Here is a 23,583-nt window from a genome sequence, read left to right as displayed (position 1 = left end):
GCTAAGTACTATAAGTTAAAGCATATAAAATGTACTTTCATAACCTATAAAGTGGGCTACAAGTATATACAAGTATACTTAGTATAAAAACCATTAAAGTAGTAGTATACTTTAAAGTGCACTTTCATAAACTATAAAGTGGGCTACAAGTATATAACTACTAAACTAACAGTATTCACTTGTACTATAGTTCATAGTATAGTTGCAGTACAAAATGACTATTCTTACACTTAAAGGTTTACTTTTATAAACTAAAAAGTGGGCCAATTTTAGTCCTAAGAAGTACTGAAGTAGTACACTTACAAGTATACTACTAGTACATTGATATTAATATATTAATGAACTTGAAGTATTCTACTTTTTTGTAAGGGACGAATGTCCAGCAACATGTGTCAGTTTCCTCTCCAGTCTTTTCAAAATAAAACTCCTTAGTTAGGTTTAGTAAAAGATGGTGGTTTGGGTTAAAATAACTCCAGAAGTTCTGTAACTGAAGTTCAGAAGTTACAAATAAATCAACGTTGACTTCTTGCCTCACACGGGGCACCATAGTGGTCTTCTGGTGAAAGTCTGGCGTTTTTAGACCCACCAATCCACCCTGACCTCCTCGCTATACGCCGTTCACCGCTCTCTATACTTCCTGGTTTTTGTCACGTAACTTTTGTACTTAAGATTCGCCACTTCCGATGTTATTTTAACCCAAACCGCCATCTTTTACTAAACCTAACTAAGTAGTTTGTTGCCTAACCCTAACCAAGTTGATCTTTTCCTAAACCTAACTAAGTAGTTTATTGCCTAACCCTAACCAAGTTGATCTTTTCCTAAACCTAAACCTAAGTAGTTTTATTTTGCAAAGATTGGAGCGGAAATTGACAAGTGTGTCACGTGTTGCACAAAAAGTACGTTGTTGAAAGTCGTGCTGAGCGTCACGAAAAAAAAGGGAAAGTCATGTCTATGAACACGAATCAAATAGATTACATTTTGTGATTATCTCATGAACTGCTGTGAGACTGAGTTGTACATTCACATGCTATAAAAAAAAATGCCAGAATTGGCCAAAAGGCTATTTTCATCGGTAGTTGCTGGCCGACATGTTACAGAAAGATTCATAAAGAACAGAAACATGACATGCAGTTTAAAAGTTGTAAAAGGACACAGAGTTGTTAGATTTATACAAATAAAAGTGGTGTCTGATTAATAAGTTAGAATACGTATCATGATACAGGGGTTACCATTCAATATATCGCGATACTGTAAGCAAGGAGATATATCGTGATTTTTTAAATCTAGTTCTAGGAAAACTGCATTTCATTTAATTTTTGCACCCATTTTTAACTTGTAACTTTACATTTTTCTTGTCAACTAAACTTAAACAAGTTGAACATTTAATTTAATTCTTGCAATTGTTTCATTTTTGCAAAGACGGTGAATCTAATGTCGATAAGCCTCATTAAAGAGAACGGAGCTGCGTTTCTTTTACGTTTTTCGGTGCTAAGATGTTGAACCAGATCGGCATGATGTGCTCGTATATCACACTTACAATTACGGCAAACTGCCTGCAAGTCGGAGAGAGACCAGAGAAAACGCAACCCGCTACTACCAATATTTGTAAGAGACTTTCCAGGAAAACAAACCCAAAGTTTGCTGATAATAAGCGGACTTTGCAACTCTGTTTGGGTCTCCTCCACCAGAAACATCAGAGTTAGAGAGACTTATTAAAAGAGTTAAAATAATAAGTTCACTGCAGCAGTATTTTTATGTAAAACTTTTGATTTGACCTTTAACTCCCAGGAAAGAAAACAGAATAATTCTCCCCTCTGGTGTGAAGTTGGCGTGTGAATCTCTGACATAAATAATAATAATATTCATCAGTTTTTATTTATTTTGCTGCTTGAGTCACTCACTGAAGCTCCTTTCAGACACAACGTGACAACGCCACCACTGACCTCTGACACACCTTATTTCTAACGGCTTGCACAACGTCAATCAATTTAATTTAATTTTTGAAAGCCGTGATAGTAAAAAGAACACGCCACCATACGCATAACATCTCAGTGAAAACATGTTTAGGATTTTATGCAATCAGAACGGATGGATTTGCATTTATAACAGTCGCTGTAACATCCAACACATCACAGCCCTACCTCTACGAAATGAAATGAAGTTTTCACTGAGTTCATCTCTGCATATAAACAACTTGCACAACTTGATATTTCTGATATTTTCTAACAGCCCTGAACTCCACACAGCCGTCTAAATGATAAATGTCCTCTCTTCTATCTGAACATAGACGACGTTGTTATCTCTGTTAGATCCAGTAGTTAGAGTTAGAGGACCCGGAGGGGAATAGCTCCCATTCCTCCCAGTCGTCCATGTTGGACCACAGAGAGGATCAGAGGGGGGTGATGAGTGACCACGGGGGGGGGGGGAGGCATTAAAGGCTCAGCAGGGTGGGGGGGTTGTTGGGGGTTGAGGTGGGGCCGGGTGGGGGTCTATCTACACCTTCTATACCTGCTGGGGGGGGCAGAGTAGGTGATTGTATCTACATCAACACACCATTAAAGCAATTAGGATCCAGCACTAAACAGCAGCGCCTGGCTGCAGCGGCTCCCCGGAGACTGGGGGGGGGGGGAACCTGATCCCTCACACCCTGAGAGAAGAGCTGGACTCCACTTAAAGACCCCCCACACCCACACCCACACCCCCGCACCCCCGCTCAACAACTTAAAAGACAGTGACCTGACACACCTGCTATCTGCAACCTGCAATCTATCAGCGCTCTGGGACGTTCAGAGTCTCTGATAGAGAGGACGGAGACGCTGGAAACACTAGAAGAAGAAGACGACGCCGGACTTCACTGAAGAAAACACAAACTCTACAGTCACAGATAAACTACACAATAAACTACAGCATGTGTTCACATATCAAATATAGAAACACAAGAAGACGACGATGGCGACGCCGGACTTCACTGAAGAAACCAAACTGGAGTCTATAGATACAGATAAACTAGTCTATAGATAGAGACTGAAACTACAGCATGAATTCACAGAGATAATATAAATACTGCAGGCCTGATCTCTTTGTAACATGACAGTTCAACTGAATTGATGCATATGTACATATTCAATTTAATGTTAAATTAATTAATCTGTATGTATGTTTTATTTGATCAATTTTGTGTTTGCTGGCTTTTTTATTTTTTATTTATTTTTATTTATTTAATTTTGTTATTTACAATGTTATTTTCTAGGCAGTGGGGGGGGGGGGGGGGAATGAAAATGCTCGATGTTAAATATCTGTGAAAAATTTTCTTTTTCTTAAATAAAAATATTATTAAAAAAAAATTTAATTGATGCACAAAAAAAACACTGTTTCCAAAATCACAATAATTTAATTTTCCCTGATGGAAGCTGAAAGTAAGTTCACTACAACGTATTTATCATATTTAATTCACTTTTTAAAAAACTCTGCAAACACAGACCCATCCATCATGAAGCTTCACTTTCTCACTGAAACATTAGAATAAAACCTCTCATTTGTTTTTCTCAAACCAAGAAATGTAATGTTTCCTGATGGAAAAAGAAAAGTAACTTCAGCACAAACTTCTTTTTCATATTTAAAACCTCCTTTAAGTGTTTACTCTGCAAACACAGATCCATCCATCATGACGCTTCACTTTCTGACTGAAACAAATGAAAATGAAAACTGTGATTTATTTTTTCTCAAACTAAGAAATTTAATGCAAAACAGTGTTTTTTTTTTACTTTGTGGTTTGTTTTGTGAAAGAACAAAAGATTTAATGTCGATGTCAGACATCTTGGACAAAGAAATAAATTAAAACTCTCTCTCTGACTTCTTAATCAAATAAATCTCTAAATAATATCAGAATAGCTTCAGGTTCTGCTTCTAGTTCAGGTTCAGGTTCTGCTTCTGGTTCTGGTTCTGCTTCTGCTCAGGTTGCTTTAATAAATAAAGTTAAATAAATAAGTTTGGTTGGCAGTAAAAAGACTTGAAGTTCTGCATCGAGACGAACAGAGAAACAGATAAAAACAGTTCAGAGCTCCACTGATCCCTAAAACCACTAAAACACAAAGAATAAATATCAATAAATAAATAAGAAGAATAATATCACAATCCTTTCTAATCATTTTAAATAACCTACAGTTTGATGTTTTTTATATTCTTTATATTTCCCAGCTTCTCCGTGAAAGCAGCAGAACCGTCTCACCACAGAAAACCAGATTTAATTCACTTATTCAACGTTGAACTCAGATTAAATCACTTCAGCTGAATAAATCACTTCAGCTGAATAAATCAGTGCCAGATCACACAAAGGACGTCCAGGTGTTTACATTCCCCTGCTGCTCTCACACAGGTGTGCACGCAAACACACACACACACACACACACACGCATACACACACACACACACATACCGCCAAATGTACAACCATCTTCCTGTTGTTAGCTGGTGATATTTTCTGTAACTTTAACCCCCTGGTTATCTATCACCCTGAGTGATAGATAACCCCCCCACCGGATCACTGAGGCCTGTGATGGTGCTGAGGTTCTGCGGTTCTGGTTCTGGTTGTGGTCTTACCTCGCTGTAGGACGTGGTGGAGCCCGTCTCCAGGTACAACATGTTGGCGCTGAGGTTGAGCAGAGCTGCTGCCGTTTGCTCCACTGGCTCCAGGGTTCCTCAAATCTCTTCGGCTCACTCTGAAGGACTGATGTGGACTACACAGATGCAGAGTGGACCAGCTGAAAGCTTCTATAGGAATCTATGGGGAGGTCATATATACCGAGGGGGACGAGGACGGGGTGTGGGGGGGGAGGACTCTAAGGAGGATACCTGTCCAATACCTGAGAGCTGAGTCCACACCCATCTCCTTCCCCGCTCTTTGAAGCTGAGCAGAGCTCCTCACAGGAACTCCTTCCTACTGAATAGAAACTCAACGTCTTGCTGCTGCGTTCACTGTCTCTATGCCTTTTCTTTACTTTAAGAATAAAATAGAACTATACAGATAAAAACACTGCATAAATGTATTTGTATCTCCATGATCCTACCTGTTATATAAAGTCAACATTAGTTTAATGCATCCTCATGGTGCATGATGTTAAAACACGGACGTGGATGATAATAAGACAGATTTATTAGAGACCAGCAGGCCCAGAGTGAGGAGCAGCATGACCAGATCTTGCAACAGAAACAAGACAAAAGAAGAAACTCTCCCCCAAAAACAAGCCCCAAAACCAGCCATCAGTATGAGAGAGAGACGTCGCGTCATGGATGCATGAATTTATTTTGGAGTGCATGCAATACATTACATTTTGCATCCATTTTTAACTTGTAATTTTGCAAGATTAGATCTAGATTTAGATGGGGGGTTGTGTTCAGATCCTGCAACAAGAACAGGACAAACTAGAGCTGTCTGGAGGAGAGAGACATCAACTCTGTCCCCATGATGTTAAAACATGGATGTGGATGATAATAAGACAGATTTATTGGAGGCCAGCAGGCCCAGAGTGAGGAGCAGCGTTGCCAGATCTTGCAACAGAAGCTCCCTCCAAAACCAGCAGTCAGTATGAGAGAGAGTTCACGTCATATATATGTAGGAATTTATTTTGGAGTGCATGCAATACATTACATTTTGCATCCATTTTTAGCTTGTAACTTTACCCTTTTTTTCTTGTTATAAACTTCAAGTTGAACTTTTCATGTCATTTTTGCATCAATTTTTAATTGATTTTACAAGATTAGATGTAGATTTAGATGGGGGGGGGGGGGGGGAGGGGGGGTGTTCAGATCCTGCAACAGGACAAACTAGAGTGGTCTAGAGGAGAGAGACATCAACTCTGTCCTCATGATGTTTAAACATGGACGTGGATGATAATAAGACAGATTTATTAGAGACCAGCAGGCCCAGAGTGAGGAGCAGCGTTACCAGATCTTGCAACAGAAACAAGCCCAAAAAAACCCAAACAAGCGACCTCACCTAGCGACAACAACATGAGAGATATCTCTCCTCAAACACATCAGAGACGGCTCCAACCGGTCCACTTTCAACATCACTAATCAAAACTCACCTTTTTAAAACTGCTTTTAATGATTAATGTTGTGTGTTTTATGTTTTTATGAAGTCCTTGTTTTATGATCTTTTTATCTTTGTAAAGTGTCTTTGAGTTTTTAGAAAAGCGCTATTTAAATAAAATGTATTATTATTATTATGTATATGTATGAATTTATTTTTGGATTGCATGCATTACATTGCATTTTTGCATCCATTATTCACTTGTAACTTCACATTTTTCTAAACTAAACTCAAACAAGTTGAACATTTTGTTTTATTTCTGCAGAGACGGTGAATGTAATGTGGGTAAACCTCAGTGAAGAGAACGCTGCTGCGTTTCTTTTATGTTATTCGGTGCTAACATGTTGAACCGGATCGGCATGATGTGCTCGTACATCACACTTACAATTACGACAAACAGCCTTCGAATCGTCGGAGAGAGACCGGAGCCCAAATCAGCAGCTACACTTTAGAAACAAGCCCCAAAACAACGCAGCCAACTACCGATATTAGTACGAGACCTTCCAGGAAAACCAGCCCAAAGTGTCTGATAGTCAGCAGACGTCAGTCCCAGAGTGAGGAGAGGATTCTGGGTCTGTGAGAGTTCAGGTCTACGGTAGGCCTGGTACCTCGTTAGCATGAGAATCAGTGTCCTCTCTGCATCCTAAAGCAGGAACACAAAGGGACTCCTGTAGGCTGCTTGTATCTATCAGACGGGACTGATGTAGATCTGTTGTGGAAACATGTGTTGAGTCTAGATCCTCTAACGGTGACCGGCTCTACAGACGGGACATTATACCAGTAAAAGACACCATGATCTACCTGCATGAGGAGCTGAACGTGTTGCATTCAGGTCCACTGGATTTATCACATACTTTTAACGCCACTATTTCTTTAATGCATTAACACAACTTGTGATTTTTAGGTCGTAGCGGCTCAGTTTTAAAGCTAGAGAGAATATACCGGTATCATAGTAAACTATAGAACCTGATGAATCCATCGGTACCAACCAGGTCAGACTAGCTGGTCATGAAGGAGTTAAATAACACTCCAAACTTACACTAAATTTTGGAGAGGAAAAACTGTCATGTCCATTTTCAAAGGGGTCCCTTGACCTCTGACCTCCAGATCAGTGAATGTAAATGGGTTCTATGGGTACCCACGAGTCTCCCCTTTACAGACATGCCCACTTTATGATAATCACTAAGCAAGGCCCGAAACAAGCGACCTTACCGACCTGACGTTACCGCAGTATGACCAGAGAGGAGGCCACTAGATCACTTCATATATACTGTGGGTAGGAATCTATTTGGGATTTCCTGCATTTCATTTGATTTTTGCATCCATTTATAACTTTACATTTCTCTTGATATAAACTTAAAGAATTGGTTTCATTTTTGCAGTGATGTGCTCCTCCAGTTTATCACAGTTACAGCAAACATCCTCTGAATCATCCCCCAGCTGAGGGGGAATCCAGTCTTTAAGTCCACTTAGTAGCTGACATTGTTAGCTAAGATTTGTGTCAGAGCAACCCTCTGAGTGTTGATGAGGAGAGAAACAGGAGCCCAAACAAACAACTACACTTTAGAAACCAAGCCCCTAAACAACGCAGCCCGCTGCCACCGAGACTAGTGAGACACTTTACAGGAGAACAAGCCCAAAGTCTGATAATCAGCAGACAGCGGTGGAGGTGGAGGAACTCTGAACAGTTAACATGAGTCAGTTGTGTTCTGGCAGCTCTAGATGACAAAGGGAGGAGACACATCACTGGTGTGACTCCAGAGCCGGGGGATGGGGGGTCGGCGGGGGGGTCGGGTCTCTTGCCCTGTGGTCACACTCATCTGAAAGCTGTCTGAAAACTTAAGCACAGCAATGAGCTGCAGTCAGTGTCTCCAATCAGCAGCCACACCCTGGTGGTCCCAGCCCCCCCAAGTCCCCCGAGGCCCCCGAGGGCCCCGAGCCCTCAGCTCAGCTCATCAACACTTTAAAGAGCCCCATTCACTGGACTCCCCCAGTACCAGGTCTCAGGTAGGACTCATTAGTTCAGCTAAACTAACATCACATTATGTTAAAACAACGCTGCATCTGAAGACGAGTTAGAGTACTGAAGGAGACGCTGGACTTGGTCACACTTTTTATCCGGACATTTTTGATTTTTTTTTTTTACTTTTCAGACTTCTTTAAAACTTTTTTTTTTTTTACTTCTTTGACTTTTTTATTTTTTTTTACTTTTTCGAACACTTTTCAGAATTTCTTTTTTTGTAACTTCTTTTTGACTTTTTTTCAGACATTTTTCAGACTTTTGTTAAACTTATTTTTTTACATCTTTGACTTTTTTTTTTTTTTTTTTACATTTTTTTTAATCTGTTTTCAGACTTTTTTCCAAAAAATTTTCAGATTTTTTTTCAAAATTTTTTTTCAGATTTTTCTAAAACCTTTTTTTTTTCAGACTTTTTTTTTTTTTTTTACATCTTTGACTATTTTTTTTTTTTCTAAAATTTTTCAAACCTTTTTTTAGAATTTTTTTTCAGACTTTTTAAAAAACTTTTTTTTGACTTTTTTTTTTTCCATTTTTCAGACTTTTATTTATTTTATTTTTTTCGGACATTTTGGACTTTTTTTGTCACAGAAATTTTGTTAAACTTTTTTTTTTTTTTACATTTTTCAGTTGTTTTTTTTACTCTTTTTACTTTTTTTTCAGCCATTTCTCGTTCATTTTTCTCTGTTACGTTTGGAGGGAATTTAATCGCAGATTATGTTTGTTTTTTATGTATCACAAATTCGTTTGTAATGACAGTCCGCGGATGTCAGCATGAAATTAATTTAATCCATGTAATAATGAACCAGGAAGTATAGAGAGCGGTGAACGGCGTGTAGGGAGGAGGTCGGGGTGGATGGGTGGGTCTATAAACACCAGACTTTCACCAGGAGACCTCTGTTGGTTCCCCGTATGAGGCCAGAAGTCAACGTTGATTTATTTGTAACTGTACTTCAGTTACAGAACTTCTAATGTCGCTTAAACCTAATAAAGTTGTTTCCTGAGAAGACGGAAGTTTATTTTGAAAAGACTGGAGTGAAAATTGACGCTGAACATTTGTAGGAAAACGTACGAAAAATTAAAAATAACTCCTGGTAATAAATACAAACTGTTTTAAGAGAATACGTTAAATAAACAAGCCGAACATCATACACAGATCCCCTCGCTACAACAGACTCAGACCAGGACCAGGACCAGCTAAAGAGCTGATCCAGGGGCTCAGACCAAAGAGGCTTTACTAGAGTTGTTCCCTTTAAAGAGCCGCTGGTTAAGTTGGGTAGATTAGTTCAGTATCAGGTGTCAGACTGCAGAGACACCTGCTGAGGAGAGACGGAGCATCACCTGGGTGGTAAAACCTCCACTACCAACTGATCCCGATGCTGCTGTTAAAGGGACTGTTTGTAACTTATATATATATATATATATCCCCCTCAATCATGAAGGGCCTCCGGTGTAAAACCTAAATGAATGTGCGGATCAATGATCTGCTGTGGCGACCCCTGTGTCACCTCAGTGTGCTCCACAAAAATCAGCCACATCCTCCGTTTGAACTGTCAAATAATCAGTTAAATCATCTGTCATCTGTTAAATAAAGGTCAAATTGATCAAATTAATAAACAGGCTGACGATCAAACACAAGATGGAAATAACAAGTTTAATGTTTAAATGTCTGCTGTGAGGATGTTAAAGAAGTTTAACAATAGAATAAAATAAAGAGAGAAAGAGATCAATTAAATGCAGCTCTATTTGCTTTTTTTTCATTTATTTGAGTAAAACAGAGTTGATCTCGTCGCTGCATCAGAATCAGAATCAGGTGTGCTGGCTCTGTTGGTTCTGAGCAGCTGATGAAGAGCTCAGCTGATTACTGACTGATTCTCTCGTTCAGATCACAGCGTTGTCTTTTAGAAAGAGAAATCATCTGTGTATTTAGTGTTCAGACCTTCAACACCTCAACTAACAGCTCAAACAGATCCACCACTTGTTAACCTGTTATTGGTCTGATTCTCCTCATCACATCTTCCTTCTTCAGGTGCAGGAAAATAAACCGTAAATCTCTAAAAGAGACTTTTAGTTCCTGATTTAGTTTATGAGTTTAGTTCCTGGAGCGCAGATCAAATACAGTAACCAGATGTTGTCCCTTGATGGAGGATTGTTCTTTATCTCTAAGGTCATGTATCTTATTTATCTTCATAAAACTAAATACTGTCTTCCACAAAATTAGAAATTTACATTTATATTTACTCCTTAAATTATAATTTTGCTTTTACATTTACTTGTGTGATTTACCCTTTTATATTTATATATATATATATATATATATATATATATATATTATGAGCATTGTTGAAGATAATTTTGGACATTTTTCAGACTTATTTTAAATTTTTTCTTACTTTTTTGATTTTTTTTTGCATTTTTCAGACTTATTTTCAGATTTTTTTCAGACATTCTTTGATTTTTATTTATTGATTTTTTTGATTTTTTTTACTTTTTTACCAAACATTTTCCACACATTTTTCGGACTTTTATTTATTTATTTATTTTTTTTTTTTAACTTTTTCGACTTTTTTTGCATTTTTCAGACATTTTTTCAGATTTTTTTCAGACATTTTTTATTTTTATTTATTTATTTATTTTTAAATTTTTTTTCCAAACATTTTTCAGACTTTTTTCGGACGTTTTTTTTTTATTTATTTGTATTACTTACTTTGACAGAGCAGGTGACATAGTATATTGTGTGATTGTTAATGAAAGTTTGTTGATGGGTCAACAAACACAGTTTAAAACTGTTTAAAACTGATTAAAACTGAACAAAACTGTTTAAAACTGATTAAAACTGTTTAAAACTGATTAAAACTGAATAAAACTGATTAAAACTGATTAAAACTGTTTAAAACTGATTAAAACTGAATAAAACTGTTTAAAACTGATTAAAACTGATTAAAACTGTTTAAAACTGATTAAAACTGTTTAAAACTGAGACCGTAATCCAGGAGAAAATATGTTTCCCTCGACTTGTAATTAACTTTACTGTTTAGTCATTTTATTTGAGACGCGCAGTTTCCTAAAATATTTGCATGTTCAGACAAACGAAGCGACGGACTGTTGACTTTAGCGTCTTCAGCGTCTTCAGGTGGACGCAGTGACTCATGAAGAAGAAGAAAACATCTGTTGTTGGCATGGTAACAGGAATGATTACAACACCTGAGGCTGATTCTTCAGAATGAAACTAAACAGAAAAATTAAATCAGATTTTTACTTGTGTGATTTCCCCTTTTATATATATTTACATATGTTATGATCATTGTTGAAGGAAACTGACAAATAAAGACTTTTTTTCAGGCATTTTTTGGACATTTTCACAACATTTTGCAGACTTTTTAAAAAAAATTTGTTTTACATTTTTTCTGGCATTTTTCAGACTTTTTTTTCTTTAGGGCCAATAATATATTAGTAGTATTTACTATTTCTAAAATGTTTCTATGATATTTATTTTGATTCATTAAATTTGATTTAATTTAATTTAATTATAATTTATATTTGACTCACTATTTTTTTTCTCAATGTTATATTTAATATCTGCTTGTTTAATGTTAATCTGGATGTTTCCTCCATGTGGGAGTATCAGACAGCGTCCGTTAGCTCTGCTCTGATTGGTCCAACCGGAGAGTAGATTGACTCTCAATCATGCAGATCACAATCACCTGAGTGATGGGGGGGGTCTATATGTTGGTTGTTCTGCTGTGTGATGCTGGTTTGATAACACCTGACAGAGAGCAGATCTGTAGTTTGATTCTTCAGCTTTAACGTTAGAGGGAACGTCTGCAGGAAGCAGCAGAGATCAGGGATGGAAACTAGCACCAGTTGATGGTTAAATATGCAAAGTGGCTGCTAGATGTTCTTCACCTAACAGCCAAAAGAACACTGATAATGTGAGTGGCTGGTAGATTCTGGAGTCCAGCAGCCACAGTTGCAGGTAGAGAAAGCTGCTGAGACGTTAAACTGATCCCACATTAAGACACATCCAAACAGCGCCCTGTAATAAGATCTGATCTGATCTGAGTCGTGTGTTGACGGAGCTACTCGGCTGTAAAGTAGTTTAAACTCTATTCTCCTCCACGCACAGCTGATCACGGCGTTATCTGGTGTAAGATCAGCTGTTTGGGGTTGGATATAGCGTTTCTCCCGCTACATTCCTCCATGTTATTCTACCCCCACCTCCACCTCCACCTCCACCTCCACCCAGCAGAGAGGAGACACGTACTGATAGATGAGAGCTGCTGGGAGCTCCACAGAGGCAGGTGCTGATTTAAATTGTTGCCCCGAAGCTACAGAGAGAAAAACATCCAGCAGAAGAAGAAGAAGAAGGAATTTCAGATTAAACATAAACCCTCCACAATACCAATCAGCCCCCCCCAGGGCCCTAAACAGCATCTAATGACTCAGAGAGAGGCTCCACCCAACGGGTGGGAGGCAGGGAGGGTGGGGGTTAATTCACCTCTCTTCATCAGCGCTAACCATTGGGGGGGGGGGGGGGGGGGGGTTAATTGGCAGGACGCCACGGCAGCGAGCTCTCAGCCCCACATGGACGCTGCCCAAGTTGCTGGCGTGCCAATCAGCGCTCCACGCCCCTCTTCGGCGTGGAGGTGGGGGGTGGGGGGGGTGGAGCCCATTAATCACCGGTTCAGTTCAAGAGAGCACAGTTCCCCCTGGGGGGGTGTGCAGGCTGACATTACTCAGCTCCTTCAACTACTTTTTATTTGCTGTTTTTTTTTTCCGCCCTGGCTGGACAACAGCATTCCTTCAGAGGGAGGGGAACGCCACCATCATCATCATCACCACCATCATCATCATCATCTGTCAGGAGCAGAGCTGGTGAAGAGACGTCCCTCACACGGGGGGGTTGGGGGGGGATTCATACAGAACTAATAAACATCTAATGCAACAAGGTTTGATGTGACTGAACTATAAAGAGCTGCTTCAGCTCGTCTTCAGTCCGACAGGATCAGCTTCCCAAAACAACCAAACTGCATCGTCAGTTACGTTTGAGGGAATCAAAATGTTCTCTCTTTTGTTTCTGACTCATAACAAATCCATTTAATTAAAATGTGTGTAGGAGGAGGTCGGGGTGGAAGGATGATTCAAACAAACATGGAACTTTCACCCAGGAGACGCCAAGCCTCCAGGAAGAGCGCTGGTTTTTTAGTGTCCAAACGGCGGTACTACAACCTCCGTGTCCGTCACGTGATGCATCAGGCCCAAAAAAGACTTTTCCCATTGACTTCCATTTAGAAAGAGACATCTGTAACTCAGAGGATCATTTATTTTGGGGTGAATTAACTCCCTGGTACGAACACTCTGAAAGTCCTGATTTAAAAAAATGAGGTTTTAAAAGTTGTAAACTGCACTAACAGCTGAATCCAGAGTTATTTCCCTTCCTCCGTTCATGTGAATATGAGACCCAGACCGAGGCTGGAGCGCGGGCTGGGAGGAGGAGTTAAAGGAAATGCTACGGCGCTGCTCTATGAGACCGACGGAGGAGGAAGATCACCGGATGATCCGGATTCTTTATCATTGTCCCGCATGAAACCAAATTCAACGTTGACTTTACACTTTTTACGTAACATTGTTTTCCGTAACGTTGGTTGTTTTCCGTAACGTTGTTTTCCGTAACGTTGTTTTCCGTAACGTTGTTTTCCGTAACGTTGTTTTCCGTAACGTTGGTTGTTTTCCGTAACGTTATGTTAGAAAGTCTGCCGCGGGCGGTTGTTGTTTATTTATGCTCGTTAATGTTGTTACGATATTATTTGAACATGACGTTTCTTCTAACCTTAACCAGAAGTTTAGTTGTCTAAAACCAACCAATCGTTTCACAATGTTAACCACGTGGCGTTGTGTGTTTCTGCAGCGTGACACGAGGCTGATATGAAACGTATTTATGGTTCACAAACGTCGACATTCAACGTTTTCGTGATTTGTAGAAACGTACAATATAAACATTTATTTCTGCTGACTGGGTTGTGTTTATGATGCGTCAAAAACCAATGTGATCTAAAATAAAGTAAATCTGTTTCCCTTGAAACGCTGGCACTACAGTTTAGTTGTAGGGGGGTTGTGGTGCATATCTGATTCGTAAAAGGTTATTTTGCACTGTGCTTTTATTTGACTGCACTATAAGGTGAATGTGTCGTCACAAAAAGCAAACTAACAACCCTACTTCAGCTCATTTTGATTAAAACACAGGAAACTTCAACATCACTACGTGAAGCACATCATCAGACGGTCTAAAGTCTCATTCTGCCATCAACAGACTGATCTGAGTCTCTGAGTCTCTGAGAGGTCACTAGAGGTCAGCAGGTCAGCAGCTCAGGCTGAATGAGATAAAATCATCACTTTAGAAACACGGCAAGATAAACTGTCTGTTAAACTGCAGCACTTCTTCACATCTGTCCTGGGGAAACTCCGACGTCAATGTGAAAATAGAAAGTACATTCTCTAATGTGACACTATGGAGTTCACCTCTGGAAGTCCCATCAACTCAGACTGAAAGTACATTTAAATAAGAAACTTAGAAATGTCGTAACCTTTTAAAGTTGTTTTAATGTGCAGAGACTCGGCTGTTTGTGGTGAATCGTGTCGAGGGAAATCTGGTCGTTCTGTGTGGCATCACTTGTGTGTTTTAGATCTAAACTTTAAGAACGAGAACTAAATGAGACTGTTTTGACTCACGGCTCAGTTCAACGTTGACGATAGAAAGTAAAAGTGATGTTTGGTTACTCACAGCGAGCGTCTGGTCTGGCTCGTGCATGGTGATACAGTCCATACTGATCTGGATGGTGTTTCCTGGAGACCCGTCAGCCGGAGCGTCTCTGAAGTTCAGCTCGATGGGCTGGACCGAATGAACCGCCGATCTGAAACACAACGATCAGATAATACTGAGGAATAAACTTGAGTCTGTTAAGTGTGCAGTATGTGTTTCCATTAACAGCAGTATTGACTCACTGGTCGAGCATCTCGAAGAGCTGGTTGAAGACGTCCTGGCTGACGTAGTCGGGGGTCTGAGCCGACTGGTTCTGGGACATGGTGGTGAGGAAGGAGCTCTCTCTCCAGGACAAACGAGACGGAGTGTCTCTGAGTCTGCAGGGAGACACAACCAACCGCCATCACATTAATCTTAATATTCATATTACAAATAAGCAAAACTTTACATTAGAGAGGTGAAGTCCCGCCTCTTCCTGTGGACCACCGTAGTTCAGAAACAACATGAACGGTAGACAACGGAGAGAGTTTTCTGATCCCGTTTGAATTGATCCATGAATCACACAGATGGTGTTTATCAACTTAGTTTCACTTTGTTCTTCCAAAACGAGGAACAAATATTAAAAGAGATGGAAATCACTACAAGTCTGGTCTGTTGAGAGCTGCAGTCATGCGAAAGGAAGGAGCGTTAGTTAGTTAGTTAGTTATCCTGGTTAACTTCAACAAGAGAAAAGATATGACGTCACATACGTGACTTTTGGGTGTGTAGTCTTTCTAATTACGTATTTTCAGAGTAAGTTTAAGGTCTTTGCACACAAAGTCCGTATTATTCCAACAAAGTCTCACAGCAGTTCATGATATAGTCACAAAATTTAATCTAAACATATTTTTAGTGTGTTTTATTTACAAATGTCCAGCAACACGTGACACATGCTCTTGTCAATTTCCTCTCCAGTCTTTTCTAAATAAAACTCCTCAGTTAGGTTTAGGTAAAGATGGTGGTTTGGGTTAAAATAACTCCAGAAGTTCTGTAACTGAAGAACAGAAGTTACGAATAAATCAACGTTGATTTCAGGCCTCACACGGGGCACCATAGTGGTCTCCTGGTGACAGTCTGGCCTCACACGGGGCACCATAGTGGTCTCCTGGTGACAGTCTGGTGTTTTTAGACCCACCCATCCACCCCGACCTCCTCCCTACACGCCGTTCACTGCTCTTTATACTTCCTGGTGCCCGATTACGTGGATTACATACGAATTGATTTCATGCTGACCATCACGAAAAAAATTTGAAACTTGTGTCTATGTACACGAATCAATACATTCAATTTCGTGACTATTTCACGAACTGCTGTGCGACTGAGCTGATTTTTCGTACGTTTTTTTTTTTTTTTAAATCCATCATCCAATAAAAGTCTTCATGCACAGAAACCTTGCACTCTGAGCCTGACATGTTTTATTATTCTATTTGTTCGCAATATAAGACAAAACTGAACTAATAACGTGGGTGCGATGGATAGTGCTATATGGGGCTAATGAACGAATGAATGACATTAACAAGAAGCTATCTATCGTTTAGCTGCCTTGAACATCTTTATACATCCTTTGTGTTGCAACCATCCCTGATCCAAGCTGTTCTGTGATCACCTGCCACAGTGCATTGGTGTGCAAAGGCCTTTATTATACTTCAACAGTTTTACAACAAACTGAGACTTTCTTGACTTGTAAAAATACATTTTTTAAATGAACAAACATCATCTGTGTGATTCATTCAAACAGGATCAGAACATTATTCTTCTCTCTCCGTTGACTAGCGTACATATTTTCTCTGAAATAAGGTCCCATGTTGGTCACAGGAAGAGGCGGGACTTCACCTCTTTTGTGCATGTTTTAAAACTATTTTAATAAGTAGTTTTAAAAGTTGCAACGTCAGCAAACACTGAACATGAATGTTGACGTGCACAGGGCTGCGATGTGGCCACCCAGCCAGAGGAAGAGGAGGAGGAGGAGGAGGAGGAGGAGTCCTGCTGCTGGCAGCCATTCATGAAGAGCTCCTCCATTGTGAAGAAGTCAGCCTGCATAATAGTGAATATTTGTACTACACATAATGGTGATTATGCTCCATTCAGACAGAGGCACTTTGACCTGCTCCCCCTGAAACATTACACCTGCTTCAGAGCTCAGCCTGCCATTGTTCCCGCTGAAGTGGCGTACGCTGCAGTCTGAGGAAGGCTGGAATTCCCCCTCCTCGTCTATATGATAGCGCTGCTGCAGCTCCTGGTATGCGTACAGCTGGACGGCCCTGCAGTCTGAAGCTGGCAACTATTCTGGGCTCTGGAATTCCCCGATGCCGGGTGATGAATGATATTAATACTTGACTTACAAACACGGGCATCTAATGAAGCAAATAATGTAAGATATGCAGGAGGAACACAGAGGGAGGGGGGCATCCAGAATAAAGACACTGAGTTTGCAAAAACACAACATTAAAGGAGATGTAGGAGCATACTGATCATTCAGTTTAATATCAACGCTTTGACTGCTTCAGAGGAGCATCAATGTACAACTACTGGGACTTTCAAAGTGTATTTCGATGGGACTTTTCATACAGGGATGTAGTTCAAAGTGCTTTGCAATAAAGTGAAGAAACAAGAGAATAAATAAAAGCAGGCAAACTAACACAAGTGCAAATCCTGCGCACTAACCAAACAATCAAATGAATACTGAAAAGAGGTTTTGGTGCCAAGTTAAAAAAGGCAGAGCTTTCTATTTTCATATTTGTATGATAGTTTGTATTTTAAAACAAAACAAATGGCAGCAGAGGATCGAAGAGGTTATGAAGATTTATAGAACAACAAAGACTTAGAGATGGAGGCCGATATTTGTGAACAAGTAAAAGAACTTTAACATCAATCCTAAAAGACGCCGGGAGCCATCGCAGGTTCGCTAAAACTGGGATGATTGACTCCAGCTCAACTTGTTTATACATCATCTCTACCTAAAACCAACATGTCAAGCACATTGGTGGATAAACTGATTTGTGACTATTGAAAGGATTAAAAGGTACCATATTTTGGGAGGCTAAAGACATTAAACAATAGACCCATGAGAACAGAGTTGGCCAATTTGGGGCCCTAGGCAAGATTATATCTGGTGCCCGTTACATCGCAGCCAATTCAACCACCAATCATTGTGTTCACATACCTACAAAATATTTATGTTTCTGAGATTAAACTATGCAGATCACACTTAAAAGAAAAACTATGTAGGTTGTTCTCCAAACACCTGAATAGTCTTTCCAACTTTCACTAATGAATTTGCTGCGGCAGGCAACCCAGAAAATAGGACCTATTTAAAAGGCTACATAGTTCTGTTGTTGGGGGCTTTTTTTTGGTCCCTATGGTCGGACGGATGGATGGACGGACGGACGGATGGACGAACGGACGGACGGATACGGACGGACGGATGGATGGACGGATGGATGGATGGATGGACAGACGGACAGATGGATGGATGGACGGACGGACGGATGGACGGACGGACGGACGGACGGATGGATGGATGGATGGATGGATGGACGGGCGGACGGATGGACGGACGGACGGATGGATGGACGGATGGATGGATGGATGGACAGACGGACAGATGGATGGATGGACGGACGGACGGATGGACGGACGGACGGACGGACGGACGGACGGACGGATGGATGGATGGATGGACGGACGGACGGACGGACGGACGGACGGACGGACGGATGGATGGATGGATGGACGGACGGACGGACGGACGGATGGACGGACGGACGGATGGATGGACGGATGGACGGATGGATGGATGGATGGACAGACGGACAGATGGATGGACGGATGGATGGATGAAGGTGTCCCGAGCATGAGTAGGGTAAAGAAACAAAAACTTGACGTGTATGCATTAAATCTATTTCTGTAAATCAGAGTTATGATAGCAGATATGAATTAAATTGATTGGATATGTCGGCTAACTTAGTTAGAGAATATACAGAGGACCCCTTAAAGACTGAAAACATACAGAGGACCCCTTAAAGACTGAGAATGGACTTAGACCCCTCATGTGTGTCCGTTAGATTAATGTGACGTAGTCTATACTGGCTCTTCTATAGTCTTAGTTATGTGAAACAACAACACGAGAGAAATGTCCTAGACAGATAAAACAAAGTGAGTGATATTATTCCAGTCAGCTGTGAGTAACACAAAACATCAGAGACAAATCAAGAGACAATAAACATATGAATATTCCACTAATATTCCCGTTTCTATACAACGCCCCCTTGACATGCGTCCTCCGGCTACGCCCTTTAAATGATGGAGAAGGTCTCTGCTGGAGGAGAAGGTGTGGTCTTCTCCTCCTGACCTCTGAAGTTAAGCTTCCTTTGATTTCAGCTTTAATTCTCCTCGTTAAACTCTTAAACTCTTAAAGTGTTAAGGTGTTAAAGTGTTACCTCATTAACTCGTCTCAGAGACTTTAGAGCTTCACAGTCTCAGTTAGAATCCAGATTATAATCCCAACATCTGCATCAGGTTCAACATGTGTAATATGATCATAATCAAACTGTAATCTACCGACGTCCTCCACTTTGAAACTGTTTTCTCTGCAGTTAGACACCATGTGTGCACGGAAAAAGTGGAAAATCTTAATCAATAATAGATAATAAAAGAGTTTCTTTATTGCACACGTGGACACCTGAGTGAGTAGGTGGATATCTGACGTCACCGGTGTTCTGTTTGTGTTGTATTTTATAGTTTTATGCTTAATGCATGGTGCTATGTGAGTGTTTGGTTGTATTTGTAAATTCAATTCAAGATTAACTTTATTGTCATTCATTCTATTTACAGGAAAAGTGCACAGAAATGATGTTGCATCCGACGAGTATAATAAAAAAACAAGTTAACAATGTAAAAGTGTATTTATTAGTATAAATGAATTGGTGTATATACTGTAGATACATGTATATTTGTATGATGTACAATCATGTATAGATATATTTCTAAATATTATCATTATTACTGTAAATTCTGCTTCTATTCTGATAAAAAAATAAATAAACTCAACCCCATGGTGCAGCTTTAGTTCGGTTTTAAACATTAATTATTTTATTATTATATTAATCAGTGTTATTCTAACAGAGTTAAGGGTTTATCTCTGCTGTGTCTGTTGCTGCTCTCCTGGTTGAGTTTTAAACATTAATTATTATTATTATATTATTTATTCTAACAGACTTTAGTGTTTATCCTACTCCGTCTGTTGTTGCTCTCCTCTCCCGGTGTCCGGTTACTCTGAGGGTTCCTCGGCCGGCCCGAGGCGAAGGCTGTTCAGCGTCCACTTAAAGACGGAGCAGCGCCTCTAGACGAGCCGGGGTCAGAGGTCGGCTCTAAACAGGGTCGGCCTATTGTCTCCCGGCAGGTTGGGCACAGCGACCGATGAAAATGCAATCAAAACAAACAGGAGAGCCGATTGGGGGGTTCTCCGGTGTCTTTATTAATCACCTGTTCAAAGACCAGAGACCTTCTCCCCCCCCCACCGCCTCATCTGTCAGCCGGCTGGAAGAGGACGACATGACGGATACACAATAGAAAGGACCACAGTTTCTCCTCCTCTCATCCCCCCCCACCACTTTATATACAACAGAAACAGTCTGAATCCTCCTGAAGGCTAACGGAGCAGAAGCACCAGAAGAAGAGCAACACATTCCTCTGAGAGGGAATGGAGAGAGAGAGAGAGGAGGAGGAAGTTAACGGACCAAAATGAATCAAATCTAAAATGAAAACTTTCCTTAAGCAGCTTTTATTTATAGTTATCAAGGTCTAATAAATGAATTATTTAAAGAACTTTCTGTTAAATCAAAACACAAAACTTCATGATTTTAAAAACGTGTGATTGTCAAACAACTACAACCTGACACGGGGACAAATTTACACTTGACAACACTTCTTTTATATTCATGTATGTTAATATTTAGGGCCTGAGCACCGACAACGTCCGGCAGCGAAGGCCCCATTGAAACTCTAGGAATTATTATTATTATTATTATTATTATTGTTATTGTTATTAACATTATTATTATTATTATTATTATTATTGTTATTGTTATTGTTATTAACATTATTATTATTATTATTATTATTATTGTCATCATCATTATTATTATTATTATGATTATGATTATTATCATTATCATCATTATCATTATCATTATCATTATCATTATCATCATTATCATTATTATTATTATCATTATTATTATCATCATTATTATTATTATTATTATTATTATTATTAATAAAATGAATCTAATTTTTGACGACCTTAACAATCTCAAAAAGTTGTTAAACTTGGCACATTTATCAGACGCGGTGAATAATTTGATATTTTAAGGGTCTCGGGTTTGGGTGTTGAAAATGGCTCTCTAGCGTCCCCTAGAACGTTTTAAAAGTTGAAGAATAGAAAGCTTTATTGTCATCGTATTAAACACAACGAGATTCACAGAGTCCACTTCTGGTCAGTGCTTTAAAACAAATACTTGACCAGATTAAATGGGTCAGATAAAACATATAACAGATAAAACATAGAACAGGTAAAACTCACACAGTTATAAAGCAATAAAACAGGAATCAAATAGGTAGAGTAGATGTAATAAATAAAATGTAAACAAAGGTAGTTGCACTTGAGGTATATATTACATCAAAGGATATATATATTTTTTTACTTCTGTGATTTTCCCTTTTATTTATATACATATATATATAAATATATCTACATATATATATATAAACATATTTAATGAGCATTGTTGAAGGAACCAGAGATTTTCATCACCAATGACTGCTTTGTTTGTATTTTTGTGCAGATGATGAATCAATAAACTTGAGATACAACGACAAGAAAATTACATTAATAATTTATATTGTGAATTATTATAATTATTATTATTATTATTATTATTATTATTATTATAATGAGAGCTGTACTATAAACATCAGGACAAAATGTTTTTTTAAATGAATGTGTGTCTGATCACGACTGAACTCAATAATTATTATTGATTAGAGACATTAAAGATGAAGTGAACCTTCAGAGTTCATTCAACAGGAAATCAGTGTTTTTAGTTCATTTAATACTGTGATATACATACTGTATATACTGTATATAGATGTACTATAGATAGATAGATAGATAGATAGACGGATAGATAGATAGATAGATAGATAGATAGATAGATAGACGGATAGATAGATAGATAGATAGATAGATAGATAGATAGATAGATAGACGGATAGATAGATAGATAGATAGATAGATAGATAGACGGATAGATAGATAGATAGATAGATAGATAGATAGATAGACGGATAGATAGATAGATAGATAGATAGATAGATAGACGGATAGATAGATAGATAGATAGATAGACGGATAGATAGATAGATAGATAGATAGATAGATAGATAGATAGATAGGCCTTTACGTGGCAAACTATATTGATAGATTGCTCTTATTGCTTATTGATCAAACTTTTGATAACACATATTTTATGATGGCATTCTTATAATGTCCCAATGTCATCTGTCTGTTTATGCATTTTGATGTGCTTATGTGTGGTGAAGCATGTGTACAGAGCATGTGAGTGTACACCTGTTTGTGTATGCATGTATATATTTATACACATTTATGTGTATAAATATATACATGTACCTCCGGACACCGTCAGTCGGGTCAAACAACACATTTCCCACATTGGCAGCACATATTAAACCTTGTAAAAAGTGTTAGTTCAGACGCTGCTTCAGGATTTAATAAGATGATATTAATGAAGTCATCAGATCACTGAACGTGGACGTACTCACCGGTGAAAGGGGAACTCTGGGTAATACTGCACAGCTGTGTGAGGTGAATTCATGTTGTCACACCTGCTGAGATCTTCACAGCTCGTCATGAAGACGCACGGCCGTGCACGACAGACGACAGTAAATACCAGTGATGAATATTATAAATATAAATATGAATATAAATATGAATATAAATAAAGAGCGGTGTGGGTTAAAGTGCCGGAGGCGGCAGAGCAGAGTGGAGGACGGTCCTCAGATGAATTTGAATTTAGGTATTTGGTTCTTGGTGTCTGCCTCCTGATGGGAGGAGTTAGTGTCAGCGCTCTGACCAATCAGCTGCTGCAGAGGTAACAGATATCACTCTTCAGTTGCTAGGATATAGATATCAAGCAACTACATTTGACCCTGCACCCCCCAACCCCACCACCCCCAGCCCACTATCACCCCGCCCCCCCACCCTACCAACCATACCACCCCCTCCATGTCTTTCTCTGGCCACTTGTCATATTTCCCCCAAGATTCCCCCGTGGTTTAGTGGTTTAGTTGGTTGTGGTCTGTTGGGTCTCTTCTACGGGGAGATAGCAGGTCAGCAGTAGATGTCACATAGAAGTGGTGTACATCATCTGAAAGCTGGAAGCTGGAGATTAATCTGAGATGCAGCTCAGCTCTGAGGGTCAAGTTGTTCTAGTCATTAATCCAGTAGTATCTGATGGTCATCCTCATGCTCTATTACGTCTCAGACGTTGTTGGGTTGATTCCATTTGTTCCACAGATTTGGTGCTAAATTTAACCATTTTTTAACCACTGGAGAATTGATAAAAATGATCAATAATCCTCCAGAATACCACATTA

General features: G+C 39.3%; 1 protein-coding gene across 5 annotated transcripts in view; it reads right to left on the bottom strand.

Moving 5' to 3' along the window:
- tp63 (tumor protein p63) overlaps nucleotides 1-22,887 on the bottom strand; it is a 48,977-nt gene extending 26,090 nt beyond the window's left edge. Inside the window, exons 1-3 of one of the 5 annotated variants that reach the window (XM_037769736.1) lie at nucleotides 22,750-22,887; nucleotides 15,111-15,245; nucleotides 14,890-15,019 (exon numbers count right to left, since the gene is read on the bottom strand). In XM_037769736.1, coding sequence (XP_037625664.1) covers nucleotides 14,890-15,019; nucleotides 15,111-15,245; nucleotides 22,750-22,838 — 354 coding nt within the window. In that variant the 5' untranslated portion in view covers nucleotides 22,839-22,887. Of the gene's footprint in view, nucleotides 1-4,599; nucleotides 4,787-14,889; nucleotides 15,020-15,110; nucleotides 15,246-22,749 lie in introns of those variants that run through there. The other 4 variants (XM_037769732.1, XM_037769733.1, XM_037769734.1 and 1 more) reach the window with 4 other exon arrangements.
- Between the last annotated feature and the right edge of the window lie 696 nt (nucleotides 22,888-23,583).

The sequence above is a fragment of the Sebastes umbrosus genome, chromosome 5 (assembly GCF_015220745.1).
Source record: "Sebastes umbrosus isolate fSebUmb1 chromosome 5, fSebUmb1.pri, whole genome shotgun sequence".
Taxonomy (NCBI): domain Eukaryota; kingdom Metazoa; phylum Chordata; class Actinopteri; order Perciformes; family Sebastidae; genus Sebastes; species Sebastes umbrosus.
Note: the sequence above shows the minus strand (reverse complement) of the source record. Positions and strands in the feature narration are given on the sequence as shown.